The sequence below is a fragment of the Rhincodon typus genome, chromosome 7 (genome assembly GCF_021869965.1).
Source record: "Rhincodon typus isolate 14 chromosome 7, sRhiTyp1.1, whole genome shotgun sequence".
NCBI lineage: Eukaryota > Metazoa > Chordata > Chondrichthyes > Orectolobiformes > Rhincodontidae > Rhincodon > Rhincodon typus.
In genome coordinates, this window is record NC_063338.1 from 3,191,316 (window position 1) to 3,213,337 (window position 22,022).

The window sequence follows — 22,022 nt, forward strand, 5'->3', positions numbered from 1 at the left end:
ACAGATGTACAGATGTTACAGATGTACAGATGTTACAGATGTACAGAGATACCTGAGGGATCATCCAGTGAAGCTATATGGGTGGAACTGAGAAATGAGAAGGGGTGATCGCTGTGATAGAATTGTCCTATAGGCCCCACAGTAGTCCAGTGAAAAATTGAAGAGCAAATATGTAGGGAGATTGCAGAAATGTAGGGTTGTAATAGTAGGGGATTTTAATTTTCCAAACATAAACTGGGACTGCCATAGTTTTAAAGGCTTGGATGGGGAGGAAATCGTTAATTGTGTCCAGGAAAACTTTCTCAATCAATATGTAGATGGCCTGACTAGAGAAGGGGCAAAACCTGACCTCCTCTTGGAAAATAAGGCAGGGCAATTAACTGAGATGTTAGTGGGGGAGCATTTTGGAAATAATGACCGTTAGATCTGGTCCATAAGTTAAACTCCTAAATTGGGACAAGGCCAATTTTGATGATATTAGATAGAAATTTTCAAGAGTTGATTGGGGGAGACTGTTCACAGTAAAGAGCCATCTGGCAAGGGGGAGTCTTTCAAAAGCGTGATAAGGAGAGTTCAGGGCCAACATGTTCCTGTTAGTGTGAAGGACAAGGTTGGCATGAGTGGGGAATACTGGATGACTAGAGATATTAAGGCTCTGGTTAAGAAAAATAAGAAAGCACATGTCAAGTATGGGCAACGCGGTTGCTCAGTGGTTAGCACTGCTGCCTCACAGCGCCAGAGACCCAGGTTCAATTCCAGTCTTTGGGCGACTATCTGTATGGAGTTTGCACATTCTCCCAGTGTCTGTGTGGGTTTCCTCCGGGTGCTCTGGTTTTCTCCCACAGACCAAAGAAGTGCAGGTAAGGTGGATTGACTGTGCGAAATTTGTCCATAATATCCAGGGATGTGCAGACTAGCCATGGGAAATGCAGGGTTACAGGGATAGCTTGGGTATGAGTAGTCAGAGGTCAGTGTCAACTTGATGGGCCGAATAGCCAGCTTCCATACTGTAGGGATTCTATGATTCTAGGTATAGATAGCTTGGATCAAGTGAATCCCTTGAGGAGTATAGGGGTGTAAGAGAGAAATCAGGAGGGAAAAAAGGGGACATGAGTTAGCTTTGGCAGTTAGGATGTTGGAGAATCTAAAGAGATTTTACAAGTGAAATAAGGACAAAAGAGTAATTACAGAGGGAATAGGGTCCCTTAAAGATCAACAAGGCTGTCTATGTGTGGAACCACATGAGATGGGTGAGATCCTAAACAAATATTTTTCATCAGTATTTACCATGGTGAAAGACATGGATGCTACAGAACTTGGGGAAATTAATAGTGATGTCTTGAAAAGCATCCACAAAACAGAAGAGGAGGTGCTGAAGATCTTAAAACGCATAAAAGTACATAAATCCCAGTTAGAGGGATGAGGGCCAAATGCTGGCAAATGGGACTAGATTAATTTAGGATATCTGGTCAGTATGGACAAGTTGGACCGAATGTCTGTTTCCGAGCTGTACATCTTTATAACTCTATGACTCTATAAGTGTATCCCAAAACACCGCAGGAAGCTAAGGAAGAAATTGCAGGGTCCCTAGCAGAGACATTTGTGTTATCAACAGCCATCGATGAGGTGCCAGAAGACTAATGTTGTGCCATTGTTTAAGAAAGGCTGCAAGGAAAAGCCCGGGAACTACAGACCGGTGGGCCTAACGTCAGTGGTGGGTAAGTTGTTGGAGTAGATTCTGAGAGGCAGGATTTGCATGCATTTGGAAAGGGCTGTTAAGGGCTAGTCAGCATGGATTTATGCGTGTGAAACCATGCCTCTCATATTTGATGACGTTTTTTTGAAGAGGTGACCAAGAACATAGATGTAGGCAGAGTGGTAGACATTGTCCACACGGACTTTAGCAAAGCCTTCAACAAGGTTATGCATGGTAGACTGGTTAGTAAGGTTGGATCACATGGGATCCAGGGAGAGTTAGCCAATTGGATACAAATTTGGCTTGACGGTAGGAGACAGAGGGTGCAGGTAGAGGGGTTGTTGTTCAGACTGGAGGCCTGTGACAAGTGGTGTGCCACAAGGCTTGGTGCTGGGCCCACTGTTGTTCGTCATTTATATAAGCAGTTTGGATGAGAATATATGATGCGTGGCTAAGTAAAGTTTGCGGATGACACCAAAATTGATGGTATAGTGGACAATGAAGAAGGATATCTAAGAGTACAATGGTATCTTGATCAACCGGGCCAGTGGGCTGAGGAGTGGCTGATGGAGTTTAATTTAGATAAATGCGAGGTGTTGCATTTTTGTAAGACAATCCAGGGCAGGACTTACACAGCTAATTTTTAGGGCCCTTAGGGAAGTGTTGTTGAACAGAAAGACCTAGGGGTGCAGGTACATAGTTGCTTGAAAGTGGTGTCAAATGTAGACAGAACGGTGAAGAAGGTGTTTAGCACATTACATTCATCTGTCAGGCATTGAGTACAGGAGTTGGAATTGGTAAGGCCACATTTTGGAGAATTGCATACAATTCTGGTCACCCTGCTGTAGGAAGGATGTTATTAAACCTGAAAGAGTGCAAAAAAGAATTACAAGGATGTTACCAAAAAGACTGGAAGGTTTGCTTTTTAAGGAGAGGCTGGATAGGCTCGGACTTTTTCCCTGGTGTGTAGGAGGCTGAGGAGTAACTTATAGACGTTTATAAAATCATGAGGGGCATAGATGAGGTCTTTTCCTCAGAACCTGAGGGACAACTTTTTAACACAGAGGGTGGTGTGTATATGGGACAAGCTGCCAAAGGAAGTAGTAGGGGCAAGTGCGATTACAACATTTGAAAGACATTTGGACAGGTACACGGATAGGAAAGGTTTCCAGGTATATGGGCCAAATGCAGGCAAATGAAATTAGTTCAGTATAGGAAACCTGGTTGACATGGACGAGTTGGGCAGAAGGGTCTACTTCCGTGTTCTATGTCTCTGTGATGCTAAGGTCTTCATTTTCCTGCAGGTATTTAGATGTTTATAGAACCCTGTTACCCCATTGCTGCGACCACATTCTGCACAGAAATGTTCACTTTGGAAGTGATGGTGATTACTCACATCAGAGCATTGAGATATATTTGCTCTGATGGTGACAGATGGGTTGCATAAAAAGGGAGGAAGTGTTTTAATTGGCAAACTCAGACCTGTTTCTCTGTACATATGATCAAGGAGTGTGAGTAGACATTCAGACCCTCAAACTTGCTATAGCATTCCCATCTACCCCCAAATAACCTTTCACCTATTACTTAACAAGAATCTGACCACCTCTTCCTTAGAAATATTCAAGGACTCTGCTTGCACTATCTTTTCAGGATGAGAGCAAGTTCCAAAGACTGTCAACCTTTTGAGAGGAATGTTTGTGCCTAATCTCTGTTTGAGATGGGTAACCCTTTATTTTTAGGCATTGGTCTCTAGTACTAGATTTTCCTATAAAACATCCACCCCGCCAAGTCCCCTAAAGATCTTGTATGTTTCAATGAAGTCACCTCTGATTCTTCTAAACTCCAGTGGATACAAGCCTAGTCTGTCCAACCTTTCCTTGTAAGACAACCCACCATTGCCAGGCATTAGTCTGGCAAACTAATACGTTTAAATTTGTCCTGAGGTAATGTAACCAATACTGCTATATGTTGCTATTTCAAAAGGCTCCATACTGTAGTCACCCTGATTGACAGCCGTCCCTTCCAAAAGGGAGGGGATAATTCTGAATGCTGCAGGACCTGTCACAGACAAAGGAGGGAGGAACGGAGTGAACCTAAGCATGAGACAATGAGGCCTTGATTGATTTACTGTTTCCCTTTTTATTGACGTTCCCCAAACCATGTATTATTGTTTCAATCATAGAAATAAACCCGCAGCAAAATCTCTTAAGACAGCGTCAAAAGTAGAGTATATGTAACAAAATTTTAAAAATGTGAGGGAATGCTTAACTATTTAATTCACAAACAAGCATGCAAGCTAGAAAGAAAGAGAAAGGGAACAAAGGGAGTTACAAATTATGACTTTCTCAAACATTTAAAATTTTGGCTATTAGTTTGAATCTTAGACTCCTAAGATAACAGTGTTGTCCAACTGGGATTCTGTCATTTTTCTGCAAGCTGGGATGTAAATGGATAGCAGTTGAAGGTGCAGCTGTATTTATTATCGTCTAAAAATTAGTTCATTTTGGCAGGCAAAGTCTGAGATTCTTTATCATCATGAGACTTTTGAGAAATACAGAGATTTGGAGAGCTGGCCTTCTCGCAGCAAGAGGCCTGGAGCTATGCTTCTCATTATTTAAAACAGCAACTAAGCTGAGAAGTCAAAACTGTGTACTTAATTCAACGAGAGCAGGTTTCAGTCATGTGACAGGATGGTTTATGCTAAGCTAATCATAGAAGTGAATTACAGTATTGTGAGGGGAAGAGGTGCTGATAGTCATCCCAGTGGCAAATTGGAATGCCATTACCATCCTGCTATCAGGCAGTTGGAATTTGTAATTTGTTTTATTCACTCATGGGACGTGGACATCACTGGCTGGGCCAGCATTTATTGCCCATCCCTAGTTGCCTTTGAGAAAGCGATGATGAGCTTCCTTCTTGAACCACTGCAATCATATGCTATAAGTAGACCCACAATGCTGCTAAGGAGAGAATTCCGCAATTGTTATCCAGTGACACTGAAGGAATGGGTTATATATTTCGAAGTCAGGATTATGTGTATTTTAAGAGGGGAACTTTCAGATGGTAGTGTTCCCTGTATCTGCTATCTTTGTCCTTCTAGATGGAAGTGGTCGTGGGTTTGGAAGGTGTGGTCTAAGGATCTTTGGTGAATTCGTCTGTCATTGTTTTCAGGGGAATCAGGACATCTCTAGGCAGTTTGTAGTCACAATAGGAAACAGGCCAAGTCTCCAAGAGTTAAATGAGGTATTAACGGACTAGCTGGTTTTGTGTTGCAGAGAGTTCTAACTAATTGTAACTGTGCAATTGTAGCTGCTACCTTAAAGCAGCATTGACCATTTTTTTAAAACGATTCAAACTGGACAAATAGTGAAGACAATATAGTTTTGCAAAAGAAGAAAATAGTATTTGATTTCTCTACAAGCCCTCTGACCAGGTAACAGGTTGGGTGGTTTGGAATCTTGAACAGGTCTATTGTGGGCAGAGGGAGGGGAGATCCTGATATGGAAAGCTTTGGGAAGGTGTGAGGAGGTATGTGATGGCATGAAGGAAGGTTGCTTAGTGACCTCTGAAGAAGTGGCTGTCTGCCAGCTGCCAGCCTCATTGGAATCTTTAAATAGTCCAACCTGCTCACTGTTCAGCTCTGTGAAACCTGACATCAGGCTAGTTGGGTGGGTTTATAATTCAAAATATATTTACCTCTCATCCAAGCCCAACCTACGCATTTTTAAGGTTATTGTTGCTCCCATCGCAGGAGCATGTCTTCTGTGATTTCGAAGGTATCTTGAATTCTGGTATTCTTTGAGTTGATTCTTTTTAATCAGACTGCCTGATATCTGACGATGGGATTTGATGTTGCATCATTGTTCGAGCTGTGTGCCAGTGTGTGCTAAATGTTTCTCCTGTGGACCTGGGTCCACATTTAATCCAATTAGATGGTATTGACTTGGGAGAGGTAAGGTGCAACAACAACAGGCCTTCACACTGCTTTCTATTTATGCTGAGGCCAAAATATATCACGTTGCCCATCGATGAATGGAAACCCATCAAACCTCTGCTTCTAAATGACTAAACAGTCATGTCTTATTGGGATGTGACTGGAATGGTTATATTTCACATTGCCTGGCTTCACACATCCTAAAACCATAACAGTTATATAATAGATTCCTGTAACTACGTTCAGCTTACATTTTGTTTTGTCAAACCCGAACGAATAGGACAAATGACACAATACTTTTTACAGTTTGATCCCTAGCTTCTCACTGAATGTCCCCACCAATGATGGCATTGTCTTGGGTCAAAGAAGCGAACAAGATTAAATCTGTAGCTGAAATGGGAGAAGCTTTGCTCTGCTCTGGTTTAATAGGGGAACGTTCCCAAGTTCCTTTTCATCCCTCCGTCCTACTGCCGTTCCCAAATATAGACGTGCTGAGTGGTCTGTTTCTTAGTGAAAGTTCCACAACATCAGGATTTGCAATAAAATGTAAATGTACCATTGCCTCATTTACAGCTTTCCTGAATATGTATGAGGATCATCACAGCACCACTCTGAGAAAGAAGGCACTCACAGAACTCTATGACCACATCGTAGCTGATGACAGATTCACAAAGTGCATTAGCATCGGACCGGTATGTGTCTGTCTCAAAGGATTTGATTATGATGTAGTGCTGGGGCTGTTAGTTTTTGTGAAGATGGTAAATTCGTTCAAGTTTGATCTGTTTCTAACTGTTTTCCTAGTTACTTTGGATAAGTATAGAAACTTAGTCCAAACTATGTATTCTGGATGTTTGTTTATCACTGTTTATTATCAGTAACTGAGTTAATGCAATTATGAAGGAGACAAACATGGAAGGAATGGGAAACTAGCTATGACAGAACTAGCTGAGAATGCCATAAATTAAGGAAATGTTAGAATAATCAAGATTCTCTTTTGACATTGGACAAAAAGATGTCATAGACGATGAGAAGAGCAGGAACAAACATCAGGATAAACTTTCTTGGCTGTAATGTTGCAGATTTAGCTCTAACAATAAAACACAAGTTTATTATGCAAAAGAAATGAAAACTCAGAATAAACCGAAGTATTTACGTATAATGCATATTTTAAAAATTTTGACACACATGAGAAAATTTCCTCCCTAAAGGCGTTGTGGGTCAGCCTACAGAATATGGATTGCAGTGGTTCAAGAAAGCAGCTCATCACCACCTCCTCCAGGGCAGCTGCGGGTGGGCAATAAATGCTGGCCAACCAAAGACGCTGATGTCGCATGAGTGAATAAAATAACTAAGGGTACTGATGAAGGGTCACTAGACCCAAAATGTTAATTCTGATTTCTTTTCACAGATGCTGCCAGACCTGCTGAGCTTTTTCAGGAATTTCTGTTTTATTTCTGATTTACAGCATCTGCATTTCTTTCGATTTTTAAAAAGAAAACACAATGCTGTTAATCCAAAAGCACTCATTTACAGTATTAACGCCTCTTCCTTGTGTCTTTAAACAACTGAGCATTCTCAGCTGCAAATAACGCCTCCAGGGTTTTAGCCAACCACTTCTTATCTGAAACTTTCAAACTATACTGACTAAACTTTATACTGACTAGCCTATTTCTTAACAGTTCTAATTTAACCCTTTTCTTCAGGAAGAACTGTTTTACACATCCAGCTTCAGCCTTCTGCAAACTGCTCCATCCAAAAAGGTTTACTTCAAGCTTTGGCTGTTCTCCAAACCAAAAAAAATGTCTAGAATCTTCCATCTGAAACCTAATACATGACAGTTTATTCTCTTAAAACTCACCCAAGGTAAACCAGATCCCAATTACTCTCCAGGAAGTCTCTCTATCTCATTCTGTGTTTTAAAAGAAGTCACCATGACCTCGGAAATATTTGCAAGTTAATCATGAAACCGCTTCGTAGACAGACCAGATCACATGGCACTAATTCAAAATTTAAGTTCTAAAACAAATAATATGAAAGTACAAATGAATCACACATCTTACATCGCAGTATATTTAGATTTTCAGAAAACTTTTGATAAGGTCCCATATGACGTTGGTAAATAAAATTTAGTGCACTTGAGAATTAGGGCAATTGACACCTAGAAAACAGGAGCAGCAGTAGGCCATTCAGCTCTTCAAATCTGCTCTACCATCCAATATTATTATGGCTAACCATCCAACTCAGTATCCTACTCCGACTTTCACCCAATACCTTTTGATCCTTTCAGCCCAAAGAACTATATCTAACTCCTTCTTGTAAACATCACAGGCTCCCTACTGTCTGGGTGAAGAAGTTTCTCCTCATCTCAGTCTTTAATGGCCTGTCATAGAGTCCTATAGTTGTACAGCCCGGGAAACAGACACCTTCAGTCCAACTGGTCCATGCTGACCAGATATTCTAAATTAATCTAGTCCCATTTGGCCCATATCACTCTAAACCTTTCCTATTCATATACCCATCCAGATTGCTTTTGAATATTGTAATTGTACCTGCCTCCACCACATTCCATACATGCACCACGCTCTGTGTGAACAAGTTGCCCCTTAGGTTCCTTTTAAATCTTTCCCCTCTTAAACCTATACCCTTTAGTTTTGGACTCCCCAACCTTGACTATTCACCCTCTCCATATCCCTCATGTTTTTATAAACCTCTATAAGGTCACCCTCAGCCTCCTACACTCCAGCAAAAATAGCCCCAGCCTATTCAGCCTGCCCCTGCAGCTCAAATCCTCCAATTCTGGCAACATCCTTCTAAATCTTTTCTAAAACCTTTCAACTTTTACAATATCTTTCCTGTGGCAGGGAGACCAGAATTGAACACAGTATTCCAAAAGTGGCCTAACCACTCACTGTCCTGTACAGCTGCAACATAACCTCCCAACTCTTATACTCAATGCACTGACCGATAAAGGCAAGCGTACCAAACGCTGCCTTCACTACCCTGTCTACCTGCAAATCCACTTTCAAGGAATTATGAACCTGCACCCAAAGGTCACTTTGGTTGGCAACACTCCGTAGGACTTTACCATTAGCTGTATAAGTCCTGCCCTGATTTGTCTTACTAAGATACAGCACCTCACATTTATCTAAATTAAAGTCTATCTGTCACTCATTGGCTCATCTGGTCATGGCTCTGTTGTACTCTGAGGTGGCCACTACACTACCAATTTTGATGTCACCTGTAAACGCCCTAACTATACCTCCTATATTCACATCCAAATCATTTATATAAATGTCAAAAAGCAGTGAACTCAGCACTGATCCTTCGACACATCGCTGGTCACAGGCCTCCAGTCCAAAAAACAACCCTCCACTACAACCCTCCTACCTTTGAGCCAATTTTGTATCCAAATGGCTGCTATCCCTGTACTCCATGTGATATAACCTTGCTAACCAGTCTCCCATGCAGAACCTTGTTGAACAGTTTACTGTCCATATAGACAACGTCCACCGCTCTGCCTTCATTGTTCCTCTTTGCTCCTTCTTCAAAAAACTCAATCAAGTTAGTGAGACAAGATTTCCCACGCACCATCCACAAATCCCTAATCAGTTCTTGCCTTTGCAAGTACATTTGAAACGTGTCCCTCAGAATCCCCTCCCAATAACTTAGTCACTACTGACGTCAGGTTTACCGGTCTATAGCTCCCTGGCCTTTACTTACCACATTTCTTAAATAATGGCACCACATTAGCCAACCTCCAGACTTCTGGCACCTCACCTGTGGCTATCGATGATACAAGTATCTCAGCAAGATGCCCAGCAATCACTGCCCTAACTTTCTACAAAGTTCTAACGTACACCTAGTCAGATCCTGGGGATTTATTCACCTTTATAAGTTTTAAGACAACCAGTACCATCTCCTCTGTAATCTGAACACTTTTCAAGAAAGATATTGCTATTTATTTCTCCAAGTTCTCTAGTTTCCATACCCTCCTCCCAGTAAATACTGAAGCAAAATACTTGTTTAATATCTCACCCAACTCCTACATTTCCACATAGGTGACCTTGTTGAGCTTTAAGGGCCCTATTCTCTCCCTAGTTATTCTTTTGTCCTTAATGTATTTATGGAATCTCTTTGGATTCTCCTTAACCCTATTTGCCAAAGCTATCTCATGTCCCCTTTTTGCTGTCCTGATTTCCCTCTTGAATATCCTCCTACTACCCTTATACCGTTCTAGGGATTCACTGAATCCTGGCTATCTATACCTGACACACACCTCCTCCTTTTTCTCGACCGGAGATTCAATTTCTGTAGTCATCCAGCATTCCCTAAATCTACCAGCCTTGGCCTTCACTCTAGCAGGAGCATGTTGTCTCTAGACTCTTATCATCTCATTTTTGAAGGTCTCCCACTTTCCAACCGTCCCTTTACCTGTGAATAGTCGCCCCCAGTCAACTTTTGAAAATTCTTGCCTAATACTGTCAAACAACTTTCAAAAGTTGATTGGAGTGGTTATTCAGGAGGCGTGTATCTTGAAATTGTCACTCCTAGTTCTGGACTCCTTGGTTATCAAGAACTTCTTTCCTGTTTTTACTTGATCTAGTCTTGTAGAATATAGAAACATAGAAACATAGAAGATAGGAGCAGGAGGAGACCATTCAGCCTTTGAGCCTGCTCGGCCATTCTTCGCTATCATGGCTGATCGTCCAAGTCAATAGCCTAATCCTGCTTTCTCCCCATAACCTTTGATCCCATTTGCCCCAAGTGCTATATCTAGTCTGCTCTTGAATACATTCAATATTTCTACTTCCTGTGGTAATGAATTCCACTGGCTCACCACTCTTTGAGTGAAGAAATGTCTCCTCATCTCCATCCTAAATTGTCTACCCCAAATCTTCATACTGTGACCCCTGGTTCTGGACACACCCACCATCGGGAACATCCTCCCTGCATCTACCTGTCCAGTCCTGTTAGAATTTTATGTCTCTTTGAGATTCCCCCTCATTTATCGGAACTGTAGCGAAAACAATTCCAACCTAGTCAATCTTTCCTGATACGTAAGACCCACCATCCCTGGAATCAGCCTGGTAAACCCTCACTGCACACCCTTGAAAGCAAGAGCATCCTTCCTTAGACAAAGAGACCAAATTGCACACAATATTCCAGGTGTGGTCTCACCAAGGCCCTGTACAACTGCAACAACACATCCCTGCTCCTTAACTCTCAACCTCTCGCAATGAAGGCCAACATACCATTTGCCGACTTTACCACCTGCTGCACCTGCATGCTTACCTTCAGTGACTGGTGCGCAATGACGCCCTGGTCTCGCTGCACGCTTCCCTTTCCCAATTTATAGCCATTCAGGTAGTAACCTGCCTTCTTGTTTTTGCTTCCTAAGTAAATAACCTCACATTTATCCAAATTATACCGCATCTGCCATTGATTTGCCCACTCACCCAACCTGTCCAGATCATGCTAAAGGATTTCTGCATCCTCAACACAGTTCACCCTCCCACCATTTTATAGGCTTCATTTTATAGATTTCCCCTCACTCTTCCAAACTCCAGTGAACATAGTCCAAACTGATCCAGTCTGTCTTCGTATGTCAGTTGTGCTGTAGTATTTGTAACATGGTCATCTTGATGGACCTCTTAGAATAAGAATTCCCTGATTAGGGCTGTTAATCTGGTGCAATCAGGGAGCCCCGGCTAATAGATATAAGCTGGACTGTCAGAGGTTCTATTCACTTTGAGAGCAAATAAAGGGTGACTTGGTAATGGGATACTGGCCTCTGTGGAGTTCTTTCACCTGCCATTCCAGAAGTTAGTCTGGTAAACCTTTGTTGCATTCCTTCCACAGCAAGAACATTCTTCCTCCAATAAGAAGAATTGAACTGCACACCATATTCGCCAAGGCCCTGTATCAGTATAAATTTAGCAAGACATCCCTGCTCCTGTATTTGAATCCACTTGCTATGAAGGCCAGTATACCATTTGCCTTCTTCATTGCCTGCTCTACTTGCATGCTTATTTTTAGCAACTGGTGTATAAGCACACCCAAGCTTCATGCACCTCCCCCTTTCCCAATCTATTGCTTTTCAGATAATAATCTGCCTTCCTGTTTTTGCTACCAAATGTACCTTACATTTATCTACATTATAGTCTGTCTGCCATGTATTTGCCCATTCCCTCAACTTGTCAGAGAGTTACATTGATTGAAAACTAATTTCTACCAGGAAACAGAGCAGGAATAAATGGGTTGTGTTCAGGTTGGCTGACTGTGACTAGTACCTCAACATCAGTGCTTGAACTCTGACTGATCATAATGTATATTAATGAAGTAATTATGATGATTAAATTTAATATTTCCAAGTTTGGACAAGTAGGTGGATGTGAGAGTTGTGAGGAGGGCACAAGAACACTTCAAGCGAATTCGGGAACTATTTGGCAAATGTTATTCAGTATGGAAAATTGAGAGGTCATCCACTTTGGTTGGATATAAAAAATACACGATATTTATTAAATGGTGAGGAGCTGGGAAGTCCTGAACTCTCAAGGGATCCTTGTTCATGAGTTACCGAACATTAACATGAAGGTATAGAAAGCTGTTAAGGCAAGTGGTATATTGAGTTTTACTACAAAAGAATTGGGTATAGGAGTAAAGCTATCTTACTACAATTATAGAGCCTTGGTGAGACTACAGCTGGAATATTGTGTGCAGTTTTGGTCTCCTTATTTAAGGACAGATGCACTTGCCATTGAAGGAATTCAGCAAAGATTTACAAGCCAATTTCTGGGATGGAGGGATTATTCCATGAGGAAAGTTTAAAGAGTCTGGAACTTTATTCTCTGATGTTTTGAAGAATGAGAGGTGGCTTCTTTGAGACATACAGAAACTTGAACAGAACTCAACAGGTTATCTGCAGGAGCAGTGTTTCTATGGCTTGTGAGCAATGTTTCTTTTAAGCTGCATAGCTGAGTGCTTGCACAGGTATGGCAATTGTGGTTGAGGTTGGGGAGAAATGGTCTCAGAATAGGGACTCAGACATTCGGAACTGAGATGAACAAGCACTTTTTCATATGGGCAAAGGTTGTGTTGATGGTGAATCTTTAAATTCAGTGCCACACGTGGCTATGGAGGCTCAATCATTCTAGTACGATCAATACTGTAATTGATAGATTTCTACATGCTAAAAACATCAAGGGATATGGGAATAGATGAAGGGGAAAATCACAAGGTAGAAGATATCAGCCTTGATCCCATTGAATGGCAGAGCATATTTGAAGAGCTGAATGGCCTCCTCCATCTGTTTATTTTTTAGAAGGATGTGGAAGTCAGTGACTGTGACAGTGTTTATTGTCCGCTTGAACTCAGTGGCTTGTCAAGGCCATTTCAGAGGGCACGTTCCTCAGTTAGAAGCACACACAGCTTGCAGTGCAGCATCTTAACTATCACAATTGAAAGAGCAGATGGGTTTGTTTTTGTATTCCGAAGTCTGTCATTCAGATAATTCCAGGAGTGGGTAGCTGTCCTTTTTATGGGGTGGGGTTGGGGTTTGTGACTGGGTGTTCGTTCCCCTATGGTTCACGACTTCGTCTGAGTCTCCTTTGTCATGAGCAACCCTACTCCATGTGGGAGCTGACTGCTGTGCTGGTGGAAGGAGTGGGACTGGACAAGGTGAGAGTGCTGCTTGTGAGCAGGTTGGTTGCACTCCCACACCACACTGGCAGAAATTTCTGAGAACAGGAATCCCCAGATCATGCCCATCCATCATTTATAAAGGGCTCCTGAATCGATTGTAATCGGCGAAAATCCAAACTCAGGAGGAGACAGTGATGAAATGGACAGACTCGAAGCAGATTAAATTCAATGCAGGGCAGTGCAAAGTGGTTCATTTGGTGGGAAGGAGGAGGATGGGCGATATAAACTTATCAAATCTGCCTGTATTATCGTGCAAGTCATCCAAATGACATCCTTCCGCACCATAATGTTTCTGTGTATCTCTGAGATCTGCAATTTTAAAGAAAGTGCAAGGACAGTTCTTTGAAGGTGGCATGATGAGTTGAGAAGGGTGTTATAAAAGCACCCAGAATCCAATGTTGTATAAACAGCGATGTAATGTACAACAACAAGGAAGTATTGCCAAACTGCTCAAAAGCTCCAGTTAAGCCTTTGTCTGTTTCTAATCTCCACACTTTGGGAAAGATGTCAAAGCATTAGAAAGGGTGACAAGGAAACTTACTAGACTAGAATCTGGTTGAAAGTGAGTGATTTTTAGAAACCAATGAAACTGGAATTGTGTTCTTTATATTGGGGAAAGTTAAAGGGATGTGTTCATAATCGTGAAGGGTTTTGATAGAGGAGATAAATAGAAATTGATTTGTAGTGCTAAGCGGAAAGACCAGGCCTCATTTATTAGCCGTTTCAAAGATTTGATGGATTGAATGGTCTACCATCCTAATGTATTGAGCTCCATACCAAAAACTGGATGATGAGATACAAAAGGCAGCCCAGAGAAGGATCACTAGGTATGAAGGGACTGTCTTATGAGGACAGGTTGAGTGAGTTGGGACAGTACTCCTTGGGATTTGGAAGAATGAGAAGGACCTTATTGAAATATAGAAGATTCTTCGAGGACTTGACAGGGTAAATGCAGAAAGGTTGTTTCCCTTGTTTGAGGGGCTGGGACCATAGGGCACAATCTCAAGAATAAGGGGTTACCTATTTAAGAGAGAGATGAAGAAGGATTCCTTCTCTCGAAGAGTAATGAATCTGTGGAATTCTTTGCTGCCAATGGCTGTTGAGGCTTTGTTATTAAGTATATTCAATTGGATGGACAGATTTTTAATCAGTAAGAGAATCAAGGGTTATGGGAAAAATGCAGGAAAGCAGAGTTAAAGATTATCAAATCAGCCGTGATCTCATTGAATGGCAGAAGAGACTCAATGCACACCCTACTTCGCCTCCTATTTCTTATAGTCTTTAACTGTAAGATAAAGTTAGAATTTCCCAGTTTTTTTTTTAGCATGAAGTAGGTAAATGAGCATCAGTTTGGATATTAATACAGCCATTGTTAATGTCATTATTGTGGCTGAGATGGAAGACTGCTCACAGAAATGCAGTGTTTCGTAGTGTGGATTGCACCTTTCCCAGAGTTAGTTGAATCTGTGCCAAGTCAAGGGGTTCTCCTAGCAACAAGTCAGCCATCAAGCAAGGTTTGTATCAATTATATTGAAGTATTCTCATAGACTGCTATCCAGGAAGTAAAGAGCAGTTAACATTTATTACATTTTACAGAGACCAAAAGTATTTTTTAAATTGATGAGCTTTGATATTCCTCTAAGGTAAAATGAATTTTCAAGGCACTAAGTTCGTAATTATGACCTTCCTGCACTGTTCATAAGCCCAATTATGCCTCATGCAACCATCTGTCACTTTTTCAAGGAGTTTAATAATGAAACTAGCCAAGTTATTGTCAGTGCAGTGACTTCTAATTACAGAACCAAAAGGACTGCGACTATGTATTTCTGGATAAGCGTCGAATCACTGCCACTGATTTCTGCATATGTACGGGCTCAAGAAATTGTTGGTAGTGTCAGAGGAGTGATAACAGTGTCATTATCAATGCTACTGCAAAATCTGGATTTTTGTATCCTTTCTTCCCGCTGATGTCTGGCAGTTTTGATAACTGAATGCAAGTTTGTCTCAAAAGCTGTAGTCCACTGGGGCCACTGTATTGTGAGTGTGCGGTGCCCTTGCTGTCAGCAAAATCTACACGATGTTGCCAGTATTGATGTGGTAATGTGACTGCAGAACTAAAGTGGAGACCTCTAAAACTTCTCATTATCATGAATGATTCTGTTTGTCTTTTAGATTTCCAAAACCATCAACATGTTGGTTCGCTGGCACGTGGAGGGTCACGAGGCCCCTGCTTTCCAGGAGCATGTTTCTCATATCCCAGACTATCTCTGGTAAGTCATCTGACTGGAATCTTTTGGGGTGAGATGGTAAAGACCAACTGAGTATGTCTTGAGAATGGGGGCACATCACGCACTGTTCCCTCCTGTTGTTAGTGCTGTCTATACTCAAGTTGATCTGCATGTTTCCATTTTGTCAGTGTCTGCTCCATTTTCAATCAATGAAGGGAAGTTGTTGAGAAATTTCCACATTGGGTGACTCAGTGACAAATGGAGTTAGGGTAATTTGAAGAAATTGTGATATTCTCATCATGGATTGCTCTGATTTGATGGCCTAATGTTTGCCTCCTTCAGTAATACACCTTGCTCAGATAAGAAGTGTCATTCATTTTGATCCCTTTCCCAAAAATTATTCCCCTCAAAAGTGTTATTTTGTTATTAATTAGACCCCCATCCACTTTTCTTTTAAGAAATGAGTCAGCTATAATTAAGATTGGTTATAGGGAAATAGAAATGTTCAGGTGTGTGTGGGCTTGGACATGTGTTGCATCCTGAAGCTCAGTTTGAGAATGTCTCTTTTTTTTTTTTTGGTATAATGATTACCAGAAACATAGCACATGGCAGCATAGTAACACCCCATTACTTGATTTGTTTACTTTGCGGTGCTTAGGAATGAACACAGCGAGATTGACTTGTGTGGTTTCTTGGTAGTTTACCCAGAATTTTGGAACCCCATTGTGGGAGCACCGTAGGAACTATGGGGTTTTGCTATGGAAGATCTGCCACGTTGCCTTTGTGGGGTAACTAGGGATGGACAATAAAATGTAGTCATCTGAATGGCACCTACATGCTCTGAGCAACTTTTTTAAAAAGCAGCATTCATACTACTGGGTGCAATCTCCAACAATCATTTCAACTTGTGAGGTCTGTCAGAGTGATTATGTTGATGTCTGCAATCTCATACTAGGGTAACCATCATGTCAGATGCAGTTTTGTTAAAGGGACGATATAGTTAGATATCAGAACAAATGTAGAAAATGTCTACAGGCACCTAGGAAGCATTAAACAGAGTTATATTCCAAGCAAATGACCTTCTGTCGGAATGCGGCCTAACGGGGGTCTTAACCACTATCAGAAGGAACCACTCCATGATTCCATGGGTGATGCTCAGTGATATTACATGCCTATGGTAAACCTGACGAGGTTTGTTGAGGGGACTTTAGGAGGCATGAGACGGCCATACAGCTCCCATTCAGTCAGGATAATGATGTCACTTGGCTTATTAATGAACCTAATTGACATCCCAGCACTGCCAGCCCCTCCTGTCTTCTGCCTTGCTCAGGGGAGGTTTCGTCACTGTGGGTAGCTGATGCAGGGTATCTTCGGTGGCTAAGTAGGGCAGCATGCGCCAAATGCATTTGATTCAGACCACTAATTCTGTTCCATTCATACAGGTGCTGTCAGGTCCAGATTTACTGCATTCTTGCTATTTTACTGTGTAATTACTTTGACTGGAGTGGTACAGTGGTTCAGTGGTTAGCACTGCTGCCAAACAGTGCCAGAGACCCGGGTTCAAATCCAGACTTGGGCGACTGTCTGTGTGGAGTTTGCACATTTTGTCCGTGCCCGTGTCTGCATGGTTTTTCTCTGGTTCTCCGATTTCCTCCTACAGTCCAAAGATGTGCAGATTAAGTGGTTTGGCCATGCTAAATTGCCCATAGCGTCCAGGGATGTGGAGGTTAAGTGGATTAGCCATGGGAAATGCAGGGTTACAGGGATAGGGTATGGGGTAGGATGTTCTTTGGAGGGGTCGTTGTTGACTCCATGGACTGAATGGCCTTCTACATTGTAGGGATTCTATGATTCTTCTATGATTCTATGACTGAATCTTAGTGTTACAGTGGCAAGTGGCAATTGGCAATGCTGATGGATTCCAGCCTGATTGATGTGATAGAAATCCAGATATGCACCTTTTTTTTTGTGGAGAGACTTTAAAATATAGGAGCAGAATTAGGCCATTCAGCCCATTGAGTCTGGTCCACCATTTGATCATGGCTGGTATGTTTCTCAACCCCATACTCCTGCCTTCTCCTCCTAACCCTTGATCTCCTTACCAATCAAGAACCTGCCTATCTCTGCCCTAAATACACTCAATTACTTGGTCTCAACAGTCTTCTGCAGCAATGAATTTCAAAGATTCACCACTCTCTGGCTGAAGAAATTCCTCCTTACCTCAGTTCTAAAGAGTCGTTCCTTCACACTGAGGCTGTGCCCTCGGGTTCTAGTCTCTCCTAATTGTGGAAATGTCTTCTCCACGTCCACTATATCTCGGCCTGTCAGTATTCTGTAAGTTTTAGTCAGATCCCGCCTCATCCATCTAAACTCCATTGGGTACAGACCCAGAGTTCTTAACCGCTCCTGTTATGACAAGCCCTTCATCCTGGGATCAATCTTGTGAACCTCATGTGGATCCTTCCTCAGATGTGGGGCCCAAAACTGCTCAACAATACTTCAAATGCAGTATGACAAGAGCCTTGTATCACTTCAGCAATACATCTCTGCATTTGCATGCTAGTCCTCTTGAAGTCTTCTTGTCCTAACTGCCAACTGAACCTGCCTGTTAAATGTAAGAGAACCCTGAACTAAGACTCCATAATCCTTTTGTGCTTCAGATTTCCAAAGCCTCTCCATTTTAGAAAATAGTCTACGCCTCTATTCTTACTACCAAAATGCACAACCTCACACTTTTTCACATTGTATTCCATCTCCCACTTCTTTCCCCACTCTCCTAGCCTGCCCAAGTCCTTCTGCAGCCTTCTCGTTTCCTTAGCACTACATGCCCCTCCACCTATCTTTGTGTCATCTGCAAACTTAGCAATTCCCAAGTTCCTTTATCCATGTCATTAATGTATACTGTGAATATTTGTCGTCCCAGTATGGTCCCCACGCAACCTCACTAGTTACTGGCTGCCATCTTGAAAAACACCGCTTTATCCCAACTCTCTGCCTTCTGCCTGTCAGCCAATCCTTCATGCCAGTACCTTGCCCTGAACACTGTGGTCTCTTAACTGGTTTAGCACTTTGTCAAATGCCTTCTGAAACTCCAAGCAGATCATATCCACTAACTCTCCTTTGTCAAATTTACTCATTGCCTTCTCAATATAGTACAAGATTTGTCAGGCATGACCTCCCCTTAACAAAGCCATGCTGACTCAGCCCTATTTTACCATGCAGGGAGAGTTTATTGACTTAGTCATTCTTTGCCCTGTCATCCCAGCCCCAGTGTCACGGTATCTCCCTAATTTTACGTGCTTGAAGTTAATTAATATTCACCTTCTGTCTCTCTTAACCTTAACAAAGGTATTAACCTGCCACAACTGGTCAGACAACAACAAGTAATATGTTGTGAATTGATGCAGTGTATTGAATTTTTGAGCAATGCAGATATTGCTGATGACTAAAGCACCTCACTGATCACTGTTTATCAGCATCCAAACAACCTCCAGATCATTACAATCTTATCATCTTAACATTAATTTCACAGGCTTGGCCTTGATGGACTGAAGATGCAGGTAAAGTTTTTCTAAATTCCTTTATAGAACCCTGGAGGGGGAAGGGGCCCTAATTTCAGTGCAGTGATCTATTGGTTCAAGGAGACCTGGCAGCTCCCCAGTACTGTTTTGCTGTCATATGATTTATAACATATTGAATGAGTAACATAACTCTTCTCTTCACATTGTCTGCTGAAGTGACAGATTTTACTTCTTATTTAGGATCTGAATGGTTTTAGGTAGTTTGTATAGAGCTATTTATGCAGAGGAATGCTAAACTCCAGTAGTGTCAGCACAATTGCTTTTCTTGTCATTTAGTACTGCACAATCTCCTGGCCCTTTTATTGTTTCTCTTGCCAAAGAATTTATTGCTTCCCTGGAGTGTTCACTTGCTTTCCTATTTTAATTGACCCACTGCAAATCATAGATCGTCTACCTTACTCTCTGCTCATCAGGTGTTGTGTGTGGGTGATGATTAGGAAATATGTGTTGGCAGAAAGCAGATACACCAGGAAAGCAGGACCTCCATCGCGGGTTAGACTCTCAATGGGATGAGACTGTAACACTTTGACTGCCTTGGTTTTGACAGCTATTAATTAGCACTGAGGTTTTATATATAGGACAAGATTAATCTTTATGCTGGAGTGTAGTCAATAATGTGGACTTTGGTATTCACTGAGAGACACTGAACACTGTGTACTGGGTCTTTGCAGAGAGCTACTGAACTCTAATGGACATTAGCTGAGAGGCATTGAACTCCCCGTACTGGGATTATCAGAGAGGCTTTGAACTCTCTGTACTTGGCAGTCACTGAGAAGCACTGAATACTCTGTACTGGGCATTTGCAGAAATGTTTTAAATAATCTATATCTCCATCTCAGGGCACCAACGGATCTCAGCTGTGGGATACAGCTTTTGCCGTCCAGGCCTACCTTGAGGTGAGCAACCAAGAATCGTACACGTCAGCAAACAGGCTGTGTCTGGGTGAATAAGTAGCATTTCTTTCATATCAAATATATTATCCCTAAACTGAACTGGACCATTTATTGAGGCTGATGTATGAATGATCTAGTTATCACAAGGAATGACTAAGTTATTGGATTTATTTGTCTTATAATTTCTAATTCCCTTCCTCCGAAACTTATGCTGAAGACACTAGAGTCCTGCAAATTAACCCAGCTGAGATTATGCAACTCCACACAACCTCCAGAGTAAACCTAGCAACTGGCAGTTTAATAAAAGCAAAATACTCCAGATGCAATCCATCTGAAATCAAAACAGAAAGTGTTGGAGTCTGTATGCTCAGATGTGAGACAGGTGTGACAACGACCTAGGGATTAAAATTGAGGAATCTGTCTGCCCGGTTTAAGGACATTTCCTCGGGGCTGGAGTGGAACTTGGAAGGTAGTGGAGAGGTCCAGTCGTTGTCATCCACATTTGTACCAAAAACGATGGTAAGACAAGAAAGGAAATTCTGCTCAAAGACTTTGAACATTTAGAAACTAAATTAAAAAGCAGAACTTCTGAGGGCATAATCTCTGGATTACTACCTGAGCCATATGCAAGCTGCCATTGGATAACTAAAATCAAGGAGATAAATGCGTAACTCAAAGACTAGTGTGGAATGGATTTCATTTCATGGGGTATTGGCACCAGTACTGTTCTGGTGGATGGGATTCACTTAAACTGTGCTGTGCCAGTGTCCTAGGGAATAAAATAACTAGGGCTGTGGAGAGGGTTAGCTAATTAAAGGGTTGGGGGGAGAGTTTGGCAGAGGGGAAATAAAGGTTTTTCAAGCAATGAGGATATGGCAGCATTGCATACCAGCTTTTTGGATAACAATACACAGAAGTAGGACAAGTAGGGTCAGAGTGTGTAAATATAGAAAAAAACAGCAGTAATCAAGTCAAAAGGGAGAATAATGATAAAAAAGGCAAAATTAATAGCTGTTTACTTGAATGTACATTTTAGTCAGAGCAAAACAAATGAATTAACAGTGTAAGTACTGGATTACGGGTATGATCTTATAACCGTTACAGTGACACAGTTACAAGGACATCAAAGCTGAACTTTTTGAAAGAACAGGCAGGAGGAAAGGGTGGTGCTGTGGTATTGCTGGTATGGGATGAAATAAATTCAATAGCAAAAAATGGTCTTGAACTTGAAGATGTAAATGTTATTGGAAGTAAGAAATAAAAAGGCAAAGAAGGCACTATTAGGAGCAGTCTATAGGCCCCTAAAAGTAGCTATATGATGGGACAGAGAATGAATCAGGATAATGAACTGTAACAGGCAGTACATTAATCATGGGTGATTTTAATCCTCATCTAGATTGGATTAGTCAGATTGATGCAGTAGGCTTGAGGAAGAATTCATAAGATGTATTTGGAACAGTTTTCTAGAACAATATGTTGTGGATCCAATTAGGGTTCAGGCTATTTTGGATCTGGTGACATTTAATATGTTTAATACGTGGTGTTAGAGCAAAAGGTCTCCGAGGAAACAATAACCCTAACGTGGTAGAATTTAACATTCGTTTGAGTCAGAAACAACTGTGCTGTTTAGATAAGGGTAATTACAAAGGAATGAAAGCCAAGCTGGCTGGAGTGAATTGGGAAAGGAGTTTAGCAGCAAAGATGATTGAGGAACAGTGGAAGACATTTAAGAAAATAATTCATGGCTTGCAACAAAGACATAGTTTAGTGAGGAAAGGAATAATCCAAACTTTAATCAAGGAAGTTCAGGATAACATTAGATTTAAAGAAAAGCATACAATGAGGCAAAGATTAGTGGTAAGACAAAGGACTAAGAAAGTTTTAAAAACCAACAAAAGATGACCAAAATAAAATAAAGAGAGTGAAGGTAACTTTGAGGGTAAATTTACAAGCAATATCGAGACTTGACAGCTAGAGCTTCTTTTTATA

At 41.5% G+C, this 22,022-nt stretch overlaps 1 protein-coding gene across 1 annotated transcript in view; it reads left to right on the forward strand.

The window, feature by feature from the left end:
- The window catches only part of lss (lanosterol synthase (2,3-oxidosqualene-lanosterol cyclase)), an 89,527-nt gene that overhangs the window by 24,473 nt on the left and 43,032 nt on the right, over nt 1–22,022 (forward strand). The window contains exons 9-12 of the mRNA XM_048599361.1: nt 6,204–6,322; nt 15,504–15,601; nt 19,092–19,119; nt 19,980–20,036. Of these exons, the coding sequence (XP_048455318.1) occupies nt 6,204–6,322; nt 15,504–15,601; nt 19,092–19,119; nt 19,980–20,036 (302 nt within the window). The remainder of the gene's footprint in view (nt 1–6,203; nt 6,323–15,503; nt 15,602–19,091; nt 19,120–19,979; nt 20,037–22,022) is intronic.